The sequence below is a fragment of the Silene latifolia genome, chromosome 1 (assembly GCF_048544455.1).
Source record: "Silene latifolia isolate original U9 population chromosome 1, ASM4854445v1, whole genome shotgun sequence".
NCBI classification, from domain to species: Eukaryota; Viridiplantae; Streptophyta; class Magnoliopsida; order Caryophyllales; family Caryophyllaceae; genus Silene; species Silene latifolia.
In genome coordinates this window covers 82,085,317-82,106,569 of record NC_133526.1, presented here as the reverse complement: position 1 = coordinate 82,106,569, position 21,253 = coordinate 82,085,317, and the positions used below count along the sequence as shown (strand labels likewise).

The 21,253-nt window shown below is 37.9% G+C and overlaps 1 protein-coding gene and 1 pseudogene across 4 annotated transcripts; both read right to left on the bottom strand.

Moving 5' to 3' along the window:
• Positions 1-680: 680 nt before the first annotated feature.
• LOC141607105 (uncharacterized) lies at positions 681-2,401 on the bottom strand (annotated as a pseudogene).
• Positions 2,402-3,055: 654 nt separating this feature from the next.
• Positions 3,056-19,268, bottom strand: LOC141607110 (autophagy-related protein 18b). Of its 4 annotated transcripts, XR_012526890.1 has the most exons (12): positions 18,954-19,204; positions 18,773-18,846; positions 11,330-11,403; positions 11,093-11,202; positions 10,298-10,389; positions 9,889-10,001; positions 8,194-8,313; positions 5,846-5,991; positions 5,457-5,570; positions 4,814-4,879; positions 4,075-4,293; positions 3,056-3,334 (listed from the first exon to the last, which is right to left on the bottom strand). XR_012526890.1 is itself a non-coding variant. In XM_074426467.1 (11 exons), the coding sequence occupies exons 1-11, from the start codon at positions 19,010-19,012 to the stop codon at positions 4,152-4,154; spliced, it is 1,110 nt and encodes a 369-aa protein (XP_074282568.1). In that variant the 5' UTR covers positions 19,013-19,268; the 3' UTR covers positions 3,879-4,151. The 4 variants fall into 4 exon arrangements, 3 of the variants coding, with proteins under 3 accessions (XP_074282568.1, XP_074282572.1, XP_074282576.1); XM_074426467.1 differs by lacking the exon at positions 3,056-3,334 and having other exon boundaries at positions 3,879-4,293; positions 18,954-19,268; XM_074426471.1 differs by lacking the exon at positions 3,056-3,334 and having other exon boundaries at positions 3,879-4,738.
• Between the last annotated feature and the right edge of the window lie 1,985 nt (positions 19,269-21,253).

The following is a 21,253-nucleotide window of genomic DNA, read 5'->3' as shown; positions in this document are numbered from 1 at the left end:
ATGAATTCAAATAAACAAGTGACGCACTTTTTTACATATGGTAATTTTGATTTGTTTTTCTAATTGTAAAAATAAGCAACTTTACTTGATAAATTCAGTTTACAGAAGTTCCTAAAAATAAAATAAACAGATTAGATTTGCTAGGCAACTACATTTATTTACTAGTGTACTACATGACCACATCCTCTGGAGACTGGAGTTACAAGAGCGCACATAAGTAATGAATTGAATTTCATTAATTTGCATTACGAATTACGATCCATAGGGCGTAAATGACGCAGGACTAGTTACGCTTAGCGCTCAATAGCCTTCTGAAAATGCCTAACTGATTGAGTCGGAGCAATCAAAACACACAAAGAACGAGTTGCATTCAACAATCGAACTGCTAAATTATCAATAGTTGGCAGGTAATCCTGATATAGACTAGCAGATGCTATGTAAGCGTGTCTAGGCATTATCACATTGTAACATATGGCCTCCGTCCTGAACTTTGAGGATCGAGAACCACTAACGAATTTGTAAGGCGGCTTTAGTTTAGGAGTACCTGATTTGCTCTAGTAGCATGACCTGAGCACAATTATAGGTGCGATAAGAGAAGGGAGTAACTTTGCAAGACGGTATTACCTGATTTGCTCTAGCAGCATGACCTGAGCACAATTTTCGTCTCCTAAACAAGGAAATGATACACCGTTCTCTTTATTGTGTACATACAACAGCATTACCCCTGTAACGAGATTCAAGAGGCTGGATACTTGGATGTACCTCGAAATCCTAATACATGCAGAAGTGACCCGTAATAAAAATCGTATGGAAAGTACAAGTACAAAGTTCCTAGTGCATACGAATATGCAACTAATTTCAGGCCTTGGTAGGAAGAAGAAGGGAGTTTCCAAATGATTCAGTCCCATTATTTGGAGCTCCTTCAAGTCCAAGTATAGAAGTGACCAAGTTATAAATCTCGACATTAAGAAAAGAAGGCACCTTCCTTCCTCTCTCAAATTGTGGCCCGTGAGCAATGAAAACACTTCTCATCGAAAACAACTCATTATCATATCCATGAGCTCCTCCACACATACTTTCATTAGACCTACTTTGTTTCACCATGTAACCCTCATCAACAAGCCCGATTATCGGTGTAATTCTATCATTTGTACCATAATGCAGTCTTTGAGGAAGATCTTCTTTAAGATACACTCTTAAATTCTCCCCTTTCTCGACCTCACCAGATTGCAATCCAGCATTCATTTTTTTCACAATGTCAGACGCTGAATACTGGAGAGGCGGTCGAATTGCGAGGTGAGGAGTATGGTACTCAACCCAAGAATAAGGGATATTAACCCAAGGTGACAAATCATCTAAATGAATCACCTTGTTGTCGCAATTACCGACCATACCATGATCACCTACAAATAGAATAGTGATTAGTGACATCCTCAAACACCCCTCTACTCTCTAATCCTTGGATTAACCGCCCAATCATCTCATCAATTATAGTCACTGCGGCCGTGACCTTAGGATCATCAGGCCCGTACTGGTGACCCTGCCGATCTGGCTCCTCGAAATACAAGGTCATCAATGAAGGGACTTTGTGTTCAGGACGCCAGTCGAAATAATTAAGAATCGAGTCAACCCTGTCCTCATAAGGGACTGAGCGATCATACTGATGACAATCAGCAGGGGGACAATCCCACTTCCCCTTTTTAACCTCAGAACCAGGCCAAAACACAGTTGCAGCGCGTTTCCCGTGATTGGCCGCGGTGACCCACAAGGGTTCACCAAGCCACCATTTTGGCTCGTGGCTAGCCATGGTGAACTCTTCCCCAGTAACAGGATCAATGAAATGATTACTGACAATGCCGTGGTGTACCGGGTACAAGCCTGTGGCAATGGAGTAGTGGTTCGGGAATGTGAGTGTTGGGAAGACTGGGATAAGGCCAAGCTCAGCTTCAGTGCCGTTTTCTATGAGACGGTGTAGGTTGGGAGTTGGAGTTTTGTACTGGTAACCAAAACAAAACCCGTCTGCTGAAATCAAGATTACTACTGGATGAGTAAGTTTAGTGAGTGGACGAGCCGTTTTAGGTTCATGTCGAAAGGAGGAGGAAAAGAAGAGGAAGGTAGCAAATGCCATGAGAAAGGCACAAATGAAGATGATTTTCAAAAGTCTGGACGACATTTTGAATGGCTGTGACGGTGGTGGTGGTGGTGGTGATGAATTGGTGTAAGAAGGGAGGAGAGCAGTGGAGTGATTAGATGCCATAGTAGAATAGTAGGATAGTTGGTTCAGAAATAGAGTGATAGTTGTAGCTTCAGGCATTATTGTCTAAGTTGCATTGTCTGCCTTGTTTTGCTCTTTTATGTTGTGACTTGTGATCTTGGAGGAAGGTCACAGTTTGGCACCAAAATTTATGTTTACATTCTTATTATGTCTCCCACAGGTCCCATTCTTCTCTTTTCAAATGAGCTAATAACACTACAATACTTAAAAAAGGAAATCAGATTTCAACCCTTGATCTCAAACAACAATGTAATAAGACTGGGATATGTTACTCCGACACTTCACTTAGCTGCCGTGTCGCGTGTTCGACACATATTGCGTCGGACACGACACAACACTTCAGTTTAAACCAGAAAGCAAAAAAATTCACACAAAATAGCCGTGTCCGACACTCCGACACGAGTCAAACACGACACCATGTCGGGGAGTCGGAGTAACACAGGTCAGTAGAAGTCAATCCCCCACTCGAGTACACCATGATCCGTCACTCGGTGGGTCGATCCAGCCCTACAACATATCATCCATAATAACTCTGTCTTAACCACTACAATAAAGATTTTCAGCAAACTAAGGTCGCACGATCATATTCAACAGAAGATAAATTGGTTTTTAGTTTTCGTTCATGAATTATTGGCAACACAGTGTGATTAAAAAAATACTCCTTCCGTCTCGGTTATTTGTTATTTATAGTGTTCCTACACACAAACACTAAGAAAAGATGGGATGGTAGACAAAATATACATTAAATAAAGAACAAATCAACTACATGCACAATAATTAAGAGGACGACCCATTAGATATTTTTGTAATGAGGTAATTAATGAACAAGAGATAAGATTTCTGAATACGCCACCATTAACATCTTACATCTTTGGATTATAAAATAAGTCACCTATTAACATGTTTTTGCATAACTAAAGTTGACTATAATAAACTACAGTACTAGTATATATTTCCATCATTTTATTTAATGATGAAAATTAAAAAAATAACATAATTTCTTCAGTTGATTAGTTGGGAAAGAATCTCTCATTAATGAAGGCCACATGAAGAAACATCCTACACAGATTTGGAGAAAAAATAATACTAACTCAAATAAAATGTTTTTGAGCATGTACTTTTTTTGAGCTTATTACCTTACATTTTATTTTTTTTGAGCATATGTGTATTTTTCTGAGCTTATTAAAACTTAGTTAGATTTTAATTTTCTTCCGTCAAAAACTTAAATTTAACTAAAGCTATATGTAATTTTCTTGAGTTTTTATTATAATTTTTTGAACTTAATGTTTAAGTGAATGAACTCAAAACTTTATGGTAATACTCATAATTTGTATAACAAAACTCAAAAACTGTATTACAATAATCCGAAACTATACAATTGGTGGTAATACATCGGATGTATAATCCACTTACGGACAGATTTGACGTTAATTTTAAAATCAATAATCAAAAATCAAAAAAAAAAAAAATTATTTTGGTTTTTGTAACGAATTGATGTGTCATTCATAGCACTTTGACCATCAGTATCGATCCAGAATTTAACTGTTGTATTCCCTCCGTCGTCCCAATCATTTGTATATTTTTGATTAAAATACCCCTCACAAACAACAAAAGGATTGGTTGACCAACATGAAAAAACAGTAGACGACAAGGTCTTTTTGTAGAGATAATAACTATACATTATAACAATGATTATATACTGTAATCTCTATACATGAATGGCAGCAAAATTAGACAAGTTGCCAATCATCGGAGTCATTTTTAAGCCAGACATGGGTACAAAGGTCACTAGTACATACCAACAGTTGAACTATCTGGCCTCCATAGCTGGCTTTGTAATGTCGGAGATTGTCGGTTGTGACTTGTGAGTTGTGACTCAGGAAGGTGTTGTAATGTCGGAGATTGAAGAAAGAACACTGTACTCCCGCTCCAGACTCCAAGAACACTCATTCTTCTGGTTTGTAATGAACATGTATTCCCGAAAATATCCACTGTAGGTAATCACTGATATCCACGCCCTGCTTACACCAAAATGGACATTTTAAGATAGTACACCGTGGTACATTATAATGTTCATGGCAATAGTGCAATGTGCATGGTATTAAATATCCTTTCCTCTCGTGCCTTGGTAGGTCGTGGTGCTATGAATGTTGCCAATACTGTCTCAAAATACAGTCACAACCACCATTTGAAAAGTGGTTATGATGCGAGTGTGCGGCTTCAAACCTTAGTGCGGCCATAAGTTGCCAATTGCTCGCACAAAGCACGTTAACATTTTTGAATGTTAAATAACAACTAAGCGTTGCAAGTCAGTAGATTACGGCTACAAAGAGATAGATAATCAAGATATTGTGAGTATACTAGCAAATCTAAGATGCACTAGGGTATTGATGACAGGAGAGGCCGCTTTTACTATCATATCCTGAGCTGTTTCATGAAGATATCTCACTTTCAAGCAAACCCCTGGAAGAAGAGGAAGGGAGGAATGACGATATGAAAGTGAAGCTTTGAACAGCAACTAAGAAAAACACAACTCACCTTAAAGAATAGACTTTGTATGTAGCATCACCACCAACCTTTTCAACTTTCCGAATCACTGCATAACTGTAAAATCAACAGACAACTTGTAAGATTACACACAAATGTAGTCATTAGGTCCTTAAATCAATTCACCAAAATCATGATGAATGCAACTAATTACACTTTCGCTGAAATGTCCAGGATAAAGAGTTCGTTCATTTATAACTGAGCCAAAGATTCATCACTTTACCGTTCTGGATTATGAGGGAATATGCATAATGACTCACTAAAGTCACCATGTTTCTTTATTATTGCCAACTAACATGACGGTAGGGCTATGTACATTCGACCCCCTTACCCCTGGTATTGACGAAAGCTCTTGAGTCACCGGGATAATGTTGTTGTTGTATAAGATACAAAACATGATGAGAAAAATGTTGTGGTTGTATAAGATACAAAACATGATGAAAAAAATGTTGTGGTTGTATAAGATGCAAAACATGAAAAAACTATGTTTGCACTCATTCTCCGAAGCATGTGTCCTTTTGAGCCAACAGAAATACTCATAAAAACTATTCTCTAGAGAAGCAAAAAGCAGGTTAATATGATTAATCCCAAAGATGTCCGCCTACATAGCACAAGAGCCTGATAAAAACTTCACCTTTTGACTCCTTCTGCAACTACATTATGGAGCACGTGATGATAAGCTGGATCCAAAACATCATTTATTCGGCCAGGAATCATTGCACCAACAAAACTACTAGATTTCTTATTCCTGAAATCATATGAAACAGCATATTAGGCATCCTAGCTTACAAGCAAGGATCATGTGACGTTGAAATAGGAAAGACAAATTTTGTTTAGAAGAATCGAAACAAAACCACAACCGAGACATCGATAAAGACAACAGTGACTCTTACACATATCAACTAAAAACACGAGGGTTCATGGCTGACATAAGTCACATAACCATTACTTACAAGTTTACAGCTTATGTTTAGAGAAACAAAAAAAAAAACTGTTGGGGGAAGTTGCATGTGATAGAAGTACCTTTGGTTTATGGCAACACCAAGCATAAAAATATGAAGAGAACCAGAAGAGCTTGTAGCCACAAGAACATCAGGCAACTGCATAGATGGACCAAATGACAAGGAGAATATTGTGGATGGATATGTCCCCCTTCGAAAACTGAACAACTGGAACGAAACACGAATTAGGTTCTAGTCAAATTAAAGATCAGAAGGTGTGCCATGTTAATTTTGACACAATTGTACTACTTAAAATCAATTACTAACATAAAATATTTTAGTAATTTGGATCAAATGAAGAATAAAACAACTACATATTACTTGAGATGGAAGAATGTCCCTCTATTTTGCATTTATTGGTCTCATTTTCAATATAGCTAGTTCCTGTAAAATTGTTTCATTTCTAAGTTTACCACTAATATAAATCACCAATTTTTTTTAGACCCTTACTTGCTAAAAAGCACACTCATTTGATAAAAAAACTTGTTCTTGGTCGAATAAACTCATTGAAGTGAAAGACTAGCAAGGCAGCAACCACTCAGAGTACTCACAACCTAGCTTGATTCAAACAAGTATGCAGACAGTAATGAGTAAATTCTAATAATTTTGCTGTCCAAAATCCAAACTCCACTACTTGATAACTGAAATTACCAGTGCAATCTCCTTGCCCAATAATTAGCGATAAGGGAGCTGAACTACGGTATAACATAGGAATATCGAAAGCACTCAAGAGATTCGAATTTTTCAGAACTATTAATAAATCATAAAAAATAGCAGCTATTGACTTCTTGTGAGCATATAAGAACCTAAACATAGAGCTATGTTTCTTCATCTCACCTCGTGAAACCGTGTCCCATCTCACCTCGGACATGGTTATGACACTTAAGACACTTCATTTTAAGCCAAAAATACGAGTGCTTTTCAAATTCGAGCCTGACACTTGGACACACATGACACACCCATGTTTGAGTAACAGTGTGAGGTAAAGTCAAGTCCCCCTTTTGCCAATCAGTGGCATTGCAGCTTGATATATGGGATTATGAAATCTTGAAAAGACACAGCTTTTGAAGATTTTTTGAGCTTTCTGAAGTCAAAGGTTCATCCAGCACAATAAACAAACTTACGAACATTATAAATGTGGCATGGGATTATTCAATAAAACCCAGGAACTTGTTAAGTTGTTAATACGGTCTATTACCTAAGGAAATGCCATATGTAATCATATTTTAGCCCAATGGTAAGGAAAGAGAACATGCAATTCAGGCACTGGGGACAGGGGGCTGTTAAACAATTCCATTGCTAAATAAAACTACTAAGCAAAATGCAGAAATATCATAACATCCATCTGTTACAGCAATGCTGCAACAGTAAGTTGATCAGTTAAGAAAAATTCACCCACAGCAGCATGTGATGTATGGCAGATGCAGAAGATAGATGTTAGCACTTCATGACTTGGTATAAAAACTCACTATTGAGTTACTTTATGGTATGGCCGTTTTGTAACAGATTTTTCAGCTTTCTCCTGTTATACGCAGATCTGGCTATTAGCTGTGAATTTCTACGGTTAGCCATAAATTTCAATATAAACAACTGAGATCTTGAGTAGATTTTTCATATTAGTATATGTCCTCTATCTTTATGATCTTTTTAATATTGCGGGCGCATCAGCTATAATCTGTTAACGTTCCTTGTACCGTAACTTGACAACTCTCACTGCACGTACTGCTTTTTTGAAACCATTTTCTTAATGGGATTAGGGCACTAAAGAGGCGGAGATCGGGACTTAGATGGCTTTAGTTACAAAACAGGATGAAATTCGAGACATAATGCTAATGCTAATCGACAATGCCAATGATTCAATTTCATAACAGTTCAAGCAATATGTAGTCAACTTCACCAAAGCATAAGGGGTTAATGTCATCACAAATTTACTATTAACTATTAAGACATGCATGATAGTGCAGACTATACAAGGAAGAAATTCAACTCTCTCCCTAATTATACCATATTCGAAAATGCTATACTAGGAATGAGAGTTAAGTATCTCAGATTATTTATGAAAAGACAAAAATAGGCCTAGTAACCCCTTTCCCCTAGAAAATCCAATTATATATACATTTTTTTTTACTTTATATACTCCCTCTGTCCCGGTCAATTGTTGTCCTTTGATTTTGGCACAAAGACCAAGGAAAGAGGAGGGGCCAATTATAAGATGACAAGTGGACCAAATTGAGTGTGAAGGATCAAATTGCTCATAAAATGCAGTTCTAAATTAGAAAGGACAACAATTGACTGAGACACCCCAAAATGGAATAGGACAACAAATGACCGGGACGGAGGGAGTATCTAATTAGGGGAAAAAAAGATTACCTTTGTCCCTTCTGAAACCATATAAATTCGAATCATGGTTCCTTGCTCAGATGCACTTGCTAAATACGTCCCATCGGAGGAAAAAACTATAGCAGCCAAGGGTGACTGATGAGCATCTATCTGTGCCATAAAAAATAATTAATTAGAAAGCGTTGGAAGAGTTTGTAATTCCACAACACAAGCTACACAAGCATAAGTCTTTCGTTTGACTTTTGTCACCAAAGACTGGAGTATAAAAGACAACGATTAACATGGGCAAGTAATTAAGTCTTCCGTACAACCCCCTAAGCTTGTAGAGTTGTAGGCACCAGCTATATAACATTGTGAATTTTGAATAACAAGAACAGCACATAAAATGATAAAAAGTTTATATTCCAACTTAGAAGTAAAGGCTAAAGCAATCAAAGGCTTATGTACCCATGGTATTACTATTGAAATCTGCTTGAGACTTCATCTCAGAATCGGTCATTGCATCCTGATGTTGGCTATTGCGCTCAAACTCAGCCAATATTGCCTCAATATGCGATCTATGTAACCTTCAAAACCTTGATAACTCGGTATCAAAGTGGTGTTGCAGCCGATATATAGTTATATACTACCATGCACATACATGCTCTTTTTTTCTTCTCAGAAATGCATTAGCATTGGAACCTCTTAATTTGCTATAAATGACTGCTGTCACAATCCTCGCTCAGTTGCATCTTCTACCTCTCTCCTTCCCCCAATTTCATTCCCAAACACAAGGAATTGTAACCAGCAATAGAAAATGTTAACCATTTTATCATTGAATTCATGTTTTTCAAAGGAGCAACAGGTTTATAAAGCTACCACCAACATTTGCCATGTACAAGATTTTGGTATTAAATCTAGATCACAATACCAAATCATGACTGAGTTATCAATGCTGGACCAGTGGACCGGTCACATTTATGGAGCAATGACATAGATAGGGGAATGACGACCAAATCTAAGGTCAATTCTCAAATCGAAATCTACAAGAGTAGAAAAAGGTAACGGTAATACGCCAGGTGAACATTGTGCCCGACTAGTTTTAAAGCCGGTCAGTAATGAACTTGCATGTGGGACAAATATTGTCAGAAAACTTAGCTCAAACTCATCCTATATCAACTGTGATTCTGAAAGCCCATTTAAGGGCTAAAAGAAATTTGAAGTACTGTTATCATCTAACAGCCCTTCAAAACTTCACCAAAGTTAAGCTCAATCAAAGAAAAATCCATGGTTTCTTGGCTTCAGTCGGAACTTCTGCATATATAGCCAATATAGGTTGAATAGTACTCCCTCCGTTTCATATTGGTATAATTTGTTTTAGGAAAAATTAAAAATTACTTTTTATATGGTTTTAGTTTATTCCATGTACAAATGTTCTCTAAATTTTCCAGAACACTAATAACTAGGAAAAGAGGTCTCTTCAGCAATTGAATTGGTCGGAAAAGGTTTCTTTTTCTATTTACAAAGATCATCTATTGTACATAACTAATATTACACGTTTCCCAACACTTCATTTATGTGCAACATCTTAAAATGACTAATAAAACAGATTTGAGGGAGTATTTGATAAAAGTGCTAGGAAGGCAAAGATCATATCACCATGCAAAAAAAAATGTAAGTTTCATCAAATATACTCCAATTGAAGCTATTAAACAATAATAGTGAACTTTTAAAACTTCTAACCACCTCATAAAGAGACTGAAGGTCCATGATGTTGTAAAGCAAAACAGATCCTTTTGTTGTACTTGCTGGAACTGCCACGTAACAAGCATCGAGGCTATGGGAGAATGCACAAAGACCTAAAACAATGTGGAAATCAGCTAAGCATTTGAAAAAAGGATTAAAAAAGCTTGACAAAAGAAAAAAAATGGAGAAGAAGTCTGAATAAAGGAAAAGTATTTTAGAGCTTTTATACAGCACCAGAACTAAAGCAGCTGACTGAAAAATCTAAATATTTAAACCGTGACTCAACTTAAGAGACAGCTACCCTACCAAAAGAGGAGACTGCTCCTACAAAGGTCTCATACTTGTAACAAATCCTATGTGCTAGTTTTTCAAAAGTAACACGTATTTGTTGGTATCCAGAAATTATTACCTTTTGGATTTGGCACGGTATCGATTGTGCTCAAAATTGTTAGACTGTCTATGTCATAAAGGAAAATTTTATCTAGCAATAGGACAATCAGTCTGCAGAAGACAAAAAAAAAAAAACATTAGCAACAGAAGATTATATTAAGCGCTCACAAGTCACAAACTTTTTCATATAGAAATGATAAAATGATATATAGCTTTCAAGACTGAAAAGCAGATGCAGGCATTGCATCCACATTGCGTTATAACCAATATAAAACTAAAAATTACAGGTATGGAATACTCACCTCAGTAAACACGATGTTGAACATATTTGAGAAAATGATTTGAATTTTAACATTCGGAATTTACTACATCATATGAGAAAACAGGTTTTATGAAGTGTTTGAACAATAACGACAAACATTCTGATGAGCTGATAAACCAATTTGCCACACAAATCTTATGTTAGACAAGAAACTGACATAGTGAAGGTAGGAAGCATTTAAGTCCCTACTGAAAGCTAAACAAGCATAACATGCATATTAAAATCATCATCAAAAATTGGCACCAACAACAGAAAATATTCTTAATTTACATTATGAAGCCGAAGAGACGCAATTTTTTGGTTATGGATTATGATGAAATGAAGCAAATAAAATGGCTCACTAAAGAGACTGCAATTCTCACAACGCAATTTTCATTACAAACAGTATTTTTCTGTTGTTAATGCAGGAGTAAGGCTGCAAAGCTGGGGCTTACTTATTGACCCGGAAAATATTCCTACAACCTAAATACAACTAGTTGAAGCTTGTGTTACCTCAACTTATTCAAACGAACAGCAAGAACTGAAGTCAAGAAGTTTAGTTCTTGAAGAGGAACTCCAGTTGTAGTATTAAACAAGCACAGACGGCGGGGAGAGAGAGCTGGCTGATTGCATCAACAGAAAACAAATGCACAGCTTTATTAGACTTCGAGAAGCATAATAGCTAACCAGCAAATTATCTACCTGCTCAAAGGCTAAAATGTCTGTCTGTCAAAATCACACAACAAAAACCTGTTCACCGGCTCCAACAATAGCAAGAAGACTTGAGCTAAAGCGCATTTCAACAATGCTGAAAGCGCCAATATCTAGCAAACAGACAAGCCAAACTAGAAGTTATATAATGTATATATCAGTCTCCGTCCTTGATAAATGGAAGTAAAAAAATTCTGAGCTAAGTTTAAAATAATCCCAGAAAGGAAAAAAGCAATGCGGGTTTCTCGTTTTCTTATTGTATATTTGTATTACACTTGATATAACATGAAAGTTGTAATTCAAATACTTGCATTCATCTCTCTTATCTAAAATGTCATTATCCAACTACAGCTGGAAAACAATTATAAAAGACACAATCAAGGCTGCCCAGGAATAAGAGGTCTTTGGTTAAGTTACGCAAAATAACATATTATCAGCTAGTACATCCAAAGAGTCAGAGATTTTATCATCGATGTTTCTGAACTGTTTAATGAAACAATGAGTCAACAAAAAATATCCTTAAAGACTAGTACTTAAAGACCCAAAATTGTCTAACATGAACCGTCGTCATAAGGAACCATTACTAAGAGGTATGCTTAATCCAAGGTTACCGAATTCGCTCGGTGCCCTACGAATCGCGAATTGTTAAAAGCGAATTCTATCATGTTGCTTACTGAAAATACCTATAACACACATTTTATAAGAGCGAATCGCGAATTGGTAAGGAGGTATTCATAGCGAATTCGGTAACCATGGCTTAATCTAAAGCTAAGGCCAATGTACCCCAATGTAGGCTTTCCGCTTATCGAAGGCAAAGAAGTGTTGAGTGTACGCAACCGCAACCTTACCCCTATTTTCAACACATAAGGATGTTTCCGTATGACCCATAATATAAGCTGAAGGTTAGGAGTCCGTTCATGCATGCAAAACTGAAAACTAGTAATGTGAACGTAAGAGTTTCCCCACATTGACTATCGACACAACTTCAATCTAAAAACGAATTAGAGAAAAGCTTATTAACCTATGCTATACCCATTTCTCCGGCTTCAGACGCAGAAGTTCGGCTCACAACACACTTAGCCCGCAAACAGAACATCCTCGATCTCTAAATTCTCAGCCTCACAGGAAGTATATTGCACCGTCATATTTAGGGTGTGTTTGGATAGCAAAAGTGGAGGAAAAGGGAGGCTGGGAGAAGGGGGGAAGAGAAAGGGAAGGAAGGGAAGGGGAGGGGAAATGAGATGTGGGTGTTTGGATACAATTTCCTTCCAAATCATGGCTATTGTGGAGAGATTTTGAATTGCCTTGGAGGAGGGAAAATGGATCCCTCCAAATCTCTCCCCCTCCATTTCTTTCCACCCTTGTTTGCTATCCAAACAAGGGATTTTAAATCCCCTACTCTCCCTCCCTTTCCTTTCCCTCCAAATCCCGCAATCCAAACACATTAAAGATTCCTTAATAGTCCTCCCCAACATTCACAGTGATTTATTTTCTAAGACAACAACACTTTGGATTATAGGTATATTACATTCTATATAGACAATATACTCCCTCCATCCCGATCATTTGTTTCCTTTCGTTTTGGCACAAAGACTAAGGAGAGGAGGGGACCATTTGTGGGTGGTGTTATTGAGTGACAAGCGGACAATGGGCTAAGTGGATGATCAAATTACCCTTTAAAAATATTCCTAATGTAGAATGGTAAACAAATGAATGAGACACCCATAAATGGAATGGGTAAACAAATGACCGGGACGGAGGGAGTAACTCCTAATCATGAGAGACTACCTTAAACTTAATCACGCCGAATGGAACATGTCTTCTATATTTAACATCCTACAAATGAGGCATTCATCCCCCATCCATGCAGCTCGATGCCAATTATAAAAGTAAATACCCAGCTGATTGACAAGAAAGTTGAAAAGGAATCTAATAGAATCCTCTATCTTAGGCAATATAATGCCGTTGACAGAAGAGCAATCAAAGGCTTCAAAGAGCCGCTGCACATACACATGAATCATTCTCAAAATGATTCCCTTCCTTATTTAGCTTATAGACTTTTGTATAAATAGGAGAAAGTTGGCAAAAGTTGTACACAAGAGATTTTACACAGAGAATAATAATAAGATCCCAAAAGTTATCAATTCTAATATGGTATCAGGTTAGGTTTTCTCAAATCTGCCTCTTCCTTCTTCTTGCAAAACAGCCTCTATTGATCTCCTGCCGTCATGACAGGCGAAATCATTTCAAACCAAAACTCAAATCAAACTTATTCCGTTATTCAAGTCGAGAATCCGAGTACCAATATTACTCAGGTCCTCTTCAATGGCTCCAACTACGATGAATGGTCACGCTCTTTTCTCTTGGCTATTTTGGCCAAAGGAAAAGATGGATTCATTGACGGGTCTGTTCCGAAACCCGCAGAAACTGCCGACACTTTCAAACAATGGCGCTCTACTAATGCTCTTGTAACCTCCTGGATTTTTAATTCCATTGAATCCAACCTTCGCAATCAAATCACCTCTCGTCCCGAGGCTAAACTACTCTGGCAAGACATCAAAAATCGGTTCTGCCAGGGGAACGACCCACGGATTTACCAACTTCAGCCGGATCTTGTTGCTTGCCGACAAGGCCCCGCTGAATCTCTGATGTCCTACTATGGTCGTATGGTGAAGCTATGGGACGACATACTGACCCTTGACCCGCTTCCAAAATGCTCCTGTGATTCTTGTGGCTGCGATTGGGTCACCTTGATGGATGCAAGGCGCGAGAAACGGCGGACAAGGGACTTCCTGATTGGCCTCGACGCCAAATTTGACAACATTCGCTCACAAATTCTTGGTATCAACCCTTTACCCAATCTTAATTTAATTTATAATCGTCTTTTACAAGACGAAAGTCTTCGATATGTCTCTGCTTCAGAATGTTTCCACCTCAGATGTAGTGGCAGATGTAGTGGCACATGCTGTGCACGCTCCTTATCAGACTCCTCGCCCTTCTGGTGGGGGTCGTGATTCTCGTACTACCAAAAGCCCTAATGACTCGACTAGACTGTATTGTGTTGCGTGCAAACGCTCTGGTCATATTTATAAGGTTTGTTACCGTGTCACGGGTAAATTTCCCGAATGGTGGGGAGACCGACCCCGTAACCGTATTTATGTGGATGATACCGACCCAAATAACCTCATCATCACCTATGAAGCCCGTAATAAGGCTACTGCTGAGCGCTCAAAACAGAGCCATTCTCAGGCTCCACCACGCGCCAATATGGTTGCCGGGTCCTCTGTTAATGCAGGTCATGCCTCATCTTCGACTGCTGCACCGACTTTGGATAAAGTCGATCTTAATTCTTTGAGTCATGCACAACTTGCGGAATTATCGAAACTGTTGCAGGCGCACCAAGCCAGCTCCTCCCAACCTGCTCACGGTAACATCTCTAACCCGTCTTTACTTTCTTGGATTATCGACACAGGAGCCTCGCACCATATGTCAGGTTCCATGTCTCACTTTACTAATGTTCGATCCATCAGACCCCAGTCCGTTGGATTGCCTAACGGAGATTTTGCTTACGCCACTCGGTGTGGCGATATCATTTTATCTAATCGTCTCATTTTAAAAGACGTGTTATATGTTGAAAAGTTAAATTGTCATCTCATATCCGTCTCAAGTTTACTTTTAGATACCTCTCTCACAATACAATTTTCACACCAACTATGTCTCATACAGGACCGTTCCTCGAAGATTTTGATTGGTGCGGGTGAACAACGTGAGGGGCTCTATTACTTGACGGGTGTGCGAGACGAGGTGGTACACGCTAATGCCGTTGGATCACTCCCTTCCTCCGAGCTTTGGCATAGAAGGTTGGGTCACCCATCCTCCCAAGTGTTACGTTTTTTGCCATTTATAAAAACAAATTCTAATAATTTTAATTCTCGAACTTGTGATATTTGCTTACGCGCGAAACAAACGCGCGAACAATTTTCTTTAAGTTCTACTAATGCTATTTCAATCTTTGATCTTATTCATTGTGACTTGTGGGGAAAATACTCTCCAAATGGCTCATGTGGATCCCAATATTTTCTCACAATTGTTGACGATTTTTCTCGCTCTACATGGGTTTACCTTTTACGCAATAAAAGTGATGCGCAACAAACTTTACTAAATTTTTTTGCAATGGTAGAACGACAATTTAATAAGAAAATCAAAGTCTTGCGTAGTGACAATGGGCGAGAATTCACATCTTTGCTTAATTTTTTTAACACTCAAGGAATTTTATTTCAAACTTCCAATGTTGGAACTCCTCAACAAAACGGGAGGGTAGAACGGAAACATCGCCATATTTTAAATGTTGCCCGTGCTCTTTTATTTCAAGCTAGTTTACCAATCTTCTTTTGGGGCGAGTGTGTAATGAGTGCGGTCCATCTCATAAATCGCACTCCTACACCTCTTCTTCAAGGAAAGACCCCATATGAAATGCTTTTTGACAAACCCCCTCCTATGGAGAATCTTCGTGTTTTTGGATGTCTTAGTTACGCTAAGACTTTAAATCGTAACAAAGACAAATTTGCTCCCCGTAGTCAAAAATGTGTTTTTATCGGGTATCCCTTTGGTAAGAAAGGATGGCGTCTCTATAACTTAGACACCGGATCTTACTTTGAATCCCGCGATGTTGTTTTTATTGAAAATGAATTTCCGTATGAAAAATTGGGCCTTCAAGAAAACGACCCAACATCGTCTTCGTTTTTGCGTGATAGCCTTACTCCCATTCATGAGACTGTTTTAATTCCAAGCCCATCCTTGGAAACAACCCAAAATGCCATTCCAGACTCATCACCAGCCTCTGGCCATGATGAGGCCCAACCCAGCGCCCACACGGACCAGCACACCCACATGACTCCTACTCTGGGCCCAAATCCTCAAGAGCCCAGTCATGGCTCAAAGGAGCCCGCCATCAATGAAGCCCAACATAAAGGGGCCGAGATGCAGCACCCTAATGGGCCTCCTAATGGGCCTGGCGAGCCTACCACTGATCCAGCCCAACCACCTCCCAAATTGGGTCGTGGCCACCGTACCAAAATCCCGAATTCTAATTTAGAAGATTTCGATCAGCCACCCGTCCACCCATCAACTCACTTGCTCTCCGCATCGTCATCATCTTCAGGTACTAAATTTCCGATTTCTCATTATATTAGTAACAATAAATTTTCTCCTAATCATCAAATTTTCTTGTCGGCCGTGACCAACAATTACGAGCCTAGTTCTTTTAAAGAAGCTGTGCAGGTACCCGAATGGCAAGACGCCATGAAACTTGAACTCGAAGCTCTTGAACGAAACAACACCTGGACCGTCGAAGATCTTCCCGCAAACAAAAAGGCAATTGGGTGCAAATGGGTCTATAAAATAAAATACAACTCGAACGGGACTATCGAACGATACAAAGCCCGACTTGTTGCCATGGGGAATCGTCAAGTCGAGGGTGTCGACTACAACGAAACATTTGCTCCCACAGTGAAACTAGTGACCGTCCGCACTCTACTTGCCATTGCCGCCGCAAAGAATTGGTCTTTTCATCAAATGGACGTTCACAACGCCTTCTTACATGGTGATCTCACCGACGAAGTCTATATGAGACCGCCACCGGGATCTCATACTATTCCAGAAGGGAAGGTTTGCAAACTTCAAAAGTCCCTTTATGGTCTTCGCCAAGCCCCTAGATGTTGGTATGCTAAACTCGCTTCCGCCTTACTCACTTATGGTTTTAAGCAAAACCCTTATGATCATTCTCTATTCTCCTACACAACCCCCGAAGACGAGATTCATGTACTTGTCTACGTCGACGACTTGGTTATTTGTGGGAACGTGGATACAAAAATCACCGAATTCAAACATTACTTGACCACATGTTTCCACATGAAGGATCTCGGGGCGCTCAAATATTTTCTTGGGCTAGAAATAGCTCGCAACAAAACTGGCATCTTCGTCTCCCAAAGGAAATATGCCCTCGACATTTTAACCGAAGCAGGCCTCCTTGGTGCCAAACCCGCAGATATCCCCATGGAACCCAATCATCAACTTGCTCTATCAACAACACCGATCTTACATGACCCCAAACCATATCGAAGACTTGTTGGACGATTGGTCTATCTTTCAATAACACGGCCAAAACTAATTTACTCGGTACACATCTTGGCTCAATTTATGCACGCACCTCGGAAAGCTCATTGGGATGCGGCCTTACAAGTCGTACGATACTTAAAGAAATCCCCGGGACAAGGTATTTTTCTACGGTCCGAAAGTAATCTACGGCTGCATGCTTATTGCGATTCTGATTACGACAGCTGCCCCATAAGCCGACGATCCGTTTCGGCCTACATTGTCTACCTTGGGTCCTCTCCCATTTCATGGAAGACAAAGAAACAAAACATTGTCTCTCGCTCCTCCTCCGAAGCCAAATACCGTGCCATGGCACAAGCAACATGCGAGATCAAATGGTTGAAAGGGCTCCTTGAGTCCCTCGGCATACCTCACACGGCACCCATACAATTGCATTGTGACAATCAATCCGCGATACACATTGCCAAGAATCCCGTGTTTCATGAACGGACCAAGCACATCGAGATCGACTGCCATTTCATACGGGACGAAATTTTAAAAGGTGTTATCGCTACTCCCTACGTCCATACAAAAAGTCAGCTCGCCGACATATTTACTAAAGCTCTTGGACGTTCATCTTTCGACGAGTTGCTCTCCAAGTTCGGCGTTTCAAACCTCCACGCTCCAACTTGAGGGGGGGGTAATAGAATCCTCTATCTTAGGCAATATAATGCCGTTGACAGAAGAGCAATCAAAGACTTCAAAGAGCCGCTGCACATACACATGAATCATTCTCAAAATGATTCCCTTCCTTATTTAGCTTATAGACTTTTGTATAAATAGGAGAAAGTTGGCAAAAGTTGTACACAAGAGATTTTACACAGAGAATAATAATAAGATCCCAAAAGTTATCAATTCTAATAGAATCATCATCCACTAATATCCACACATTCAACTTAGCCAATTTAACTAACAGAGAAATTGTCATCAAAATCAACACTTCAACCTCAATATGTACACATTGTATACCATAATAACAACTAACTACCATCACGCATCATTTGAAACAAATTCAAATTGCCTTTTCAAGTTGCCATCAATCATCAGCAGTGTAGGCACTATGTAGGTAAGGGGACATAAGAGCCTAAGACCTTAAGACCCCATAATAGAAAGAATAAATGACAACTAACTAAGCGAGTAAGCGAAAAATGCCACTGTCATCATGAGTAAATAATTACAATGAAGTAACATTATCTAACGATTCTAAGACAAATACTCCTTCCGTCCCGATCACTTGTTTACCATTGAATAAAATACATAAAACAAGAATCAAATAAACTAAATTACAACAAGAGATAACAAAATGAATAAAGCTAATTAGTTGCTAACCTCGTTCATAGCAAACTCTGCCATTATCAGCCTGAAATATTTTGAATCCAAGTTTTGTTCCAACAGCAAAGTAACTTGAAATGACATAATACACCAAAATAATCAAAACCCATCAAAATATAACACAAATCAAATGCTAAACTAATAAACGTTATAGCAAAATTGACAAAAAAAAAAATACCTGTAATCTTGGTTAAAAGAAGCACATAGAATTGGGTATGAAGAAAACTGGTTTGCCATTTTTCTAAAGATTCTCAACAACTTTAAAAGTTTACAAAAGATCAAATTTTTGGTGGTTTTGGAGGGATATATATATTTGGGAAATTAAACTCACAATTAGAAATTGGAGTATTGGATTGGACTAAAGCAGACGCAAACAATGCCGAATATTTGAGGTGAACTTAACTTAATTGAATTGAACTAAAGTGAACTGTGAATTAAATGTAGCTTAATTGGATTGAATTGAGCTTAGCGAAGCTACCTGATTTGTTGCTTTATTTTTAGGACGGGGGGCGTGATGGGTGTGTCAGGTCTTCTCCCTTGACTCAGTCCGGGATATTTGGCTTCGTGTCTGAACGCGTGGTGGTTGATGTTGTTCTGCGCAAGTGTGCCAAGTATCAGGGCTTGTGTTCGGCGATAGACTATGATTTACTACCTTTATCTTTTTCTTCGTTGGGGGGAGTTTAAGACGGATGCAGTTGCCTTACTCAAACGTTCTGTTATTGCTAAGGGAATGGGAGCTCAGCTAGTATATTGGATGTCCGCTAGTTTCTTGTAAATTATTTTTGATCTCAATAAAAGTTGTAATAATAATAATAATAATAATAATAATAATAATAATAATAATAATAATAAATAATAATAATAATAATAATAATAATAATAATAATATTATTAATATTAATATTAATTAATAGTTTAATACTACTGTAATAGTTAAATTAATAACAATAACAATAATAATATTATAGTAATACTATAATAATTTGTAATTTTTTTTTTTTTTTGATGACGAGGGGTTGAATCCCCCCGGGCCCATGCATTCCCGCACCACCACATGGACCATGTAAGCCACCCCCTTCAGGGGCTGCAGTGGTCAAGTGATCATCGCCTCAGCTGGTAATCGAACCCGGGACCTCTCAACTCCTTCATTTCTGCAAGCTTCAAGGTTTAACCCGGCTACCACTGGACTAACACCACTTGGTTAATAATTTGTAATATTAATAATAAAATTAATAATATTAATATCAATTAATAATAGTATTAATAATAATATTAGTAATAGTAGTATTTATATTAATATTATTGATTTTAATAACAATAATGATGATGATAATGATGATGGTGATGATGATGATGATGATGATGATTAATTAATAATTAATAGTAATAGTAATAATAATAATAATAATAATAATAATAATAATAATAATAATAATAATAAGGGTAGAGTTCCGGTGAGAACGGGGCTTATCGTGAGAACCGTGAGAACAACTCTCAACCGTCCATCAAATAAGACTCACTTTGAGATTAGACGCGACCTTGCTCTTAAAATTTCACGGAAAACAAAAAAAATAAGACTCGTACATGTCAAAGCAATATCAAGCCTACGTAACAAAATCAAACCACACGAAACAAAATCAATCGATTTCATCATTAATCCTTCCTTAATTTGTAAATTTTCGTCTTTCGATATCAAATTTAGTGATCTAAAATCGTTTATTCATCATCAATTGTTGTGTTCGAAGCGCAAATCAGAGTCAATTTGTTCAAACTTTTGCATTCATCGGCTATTCAGTTATTTCAAGATCAAAACTTTGTAAGAAAAATCGGAATTGATTTGGTCATTCATCTGGAATTATTGTTTTCTACAGTCAATATTGAGGTATGTTCATTCAATATTATTTAATTCCTTTCTGAATCGTTGTTGAATTGATTTTATGATGATGTTAAAGTTGAATTTGATTAAATTCAACTTAATTTCGGATTTGATTAAATTTAGTTAACTAGATTTAATGTACAGAACAACAAAAACATTAATTTTATAATGAAAAGTGTTAAATTAGGGTTTATAGTTTGTTTGTTTGGTTTTAGAAGGATGATAAAAGCAAATGTACTTTGTGGTGAGAAAAAATGTACTAAAAATAATGAGAAAGGAAAAGTGTGCAATTTGAAGTAACTGAAAAGTAATTTTGCATGTAAAAATAATGTGATGTGTTGTGCTGTACACGTTTTATAAGGAAATGTCCAATCAGTCTTAGTGAAATGTGCATTATATATAATAAGGATGTGCAAGTAATTATTACCTTTTGCAAGTGGTCTTGCAACTGTTCAATATGTCAAATGACGGTTTGTAACTTGCTTAAGTGGTGAAAAGACACAACTATTCACATTAATTTGAATTTTAATTCTAAATGTACATTATATTAATTATAAAAAAATATGTTCCATCAAATAAATTGTCCACTATCTATAGTATAT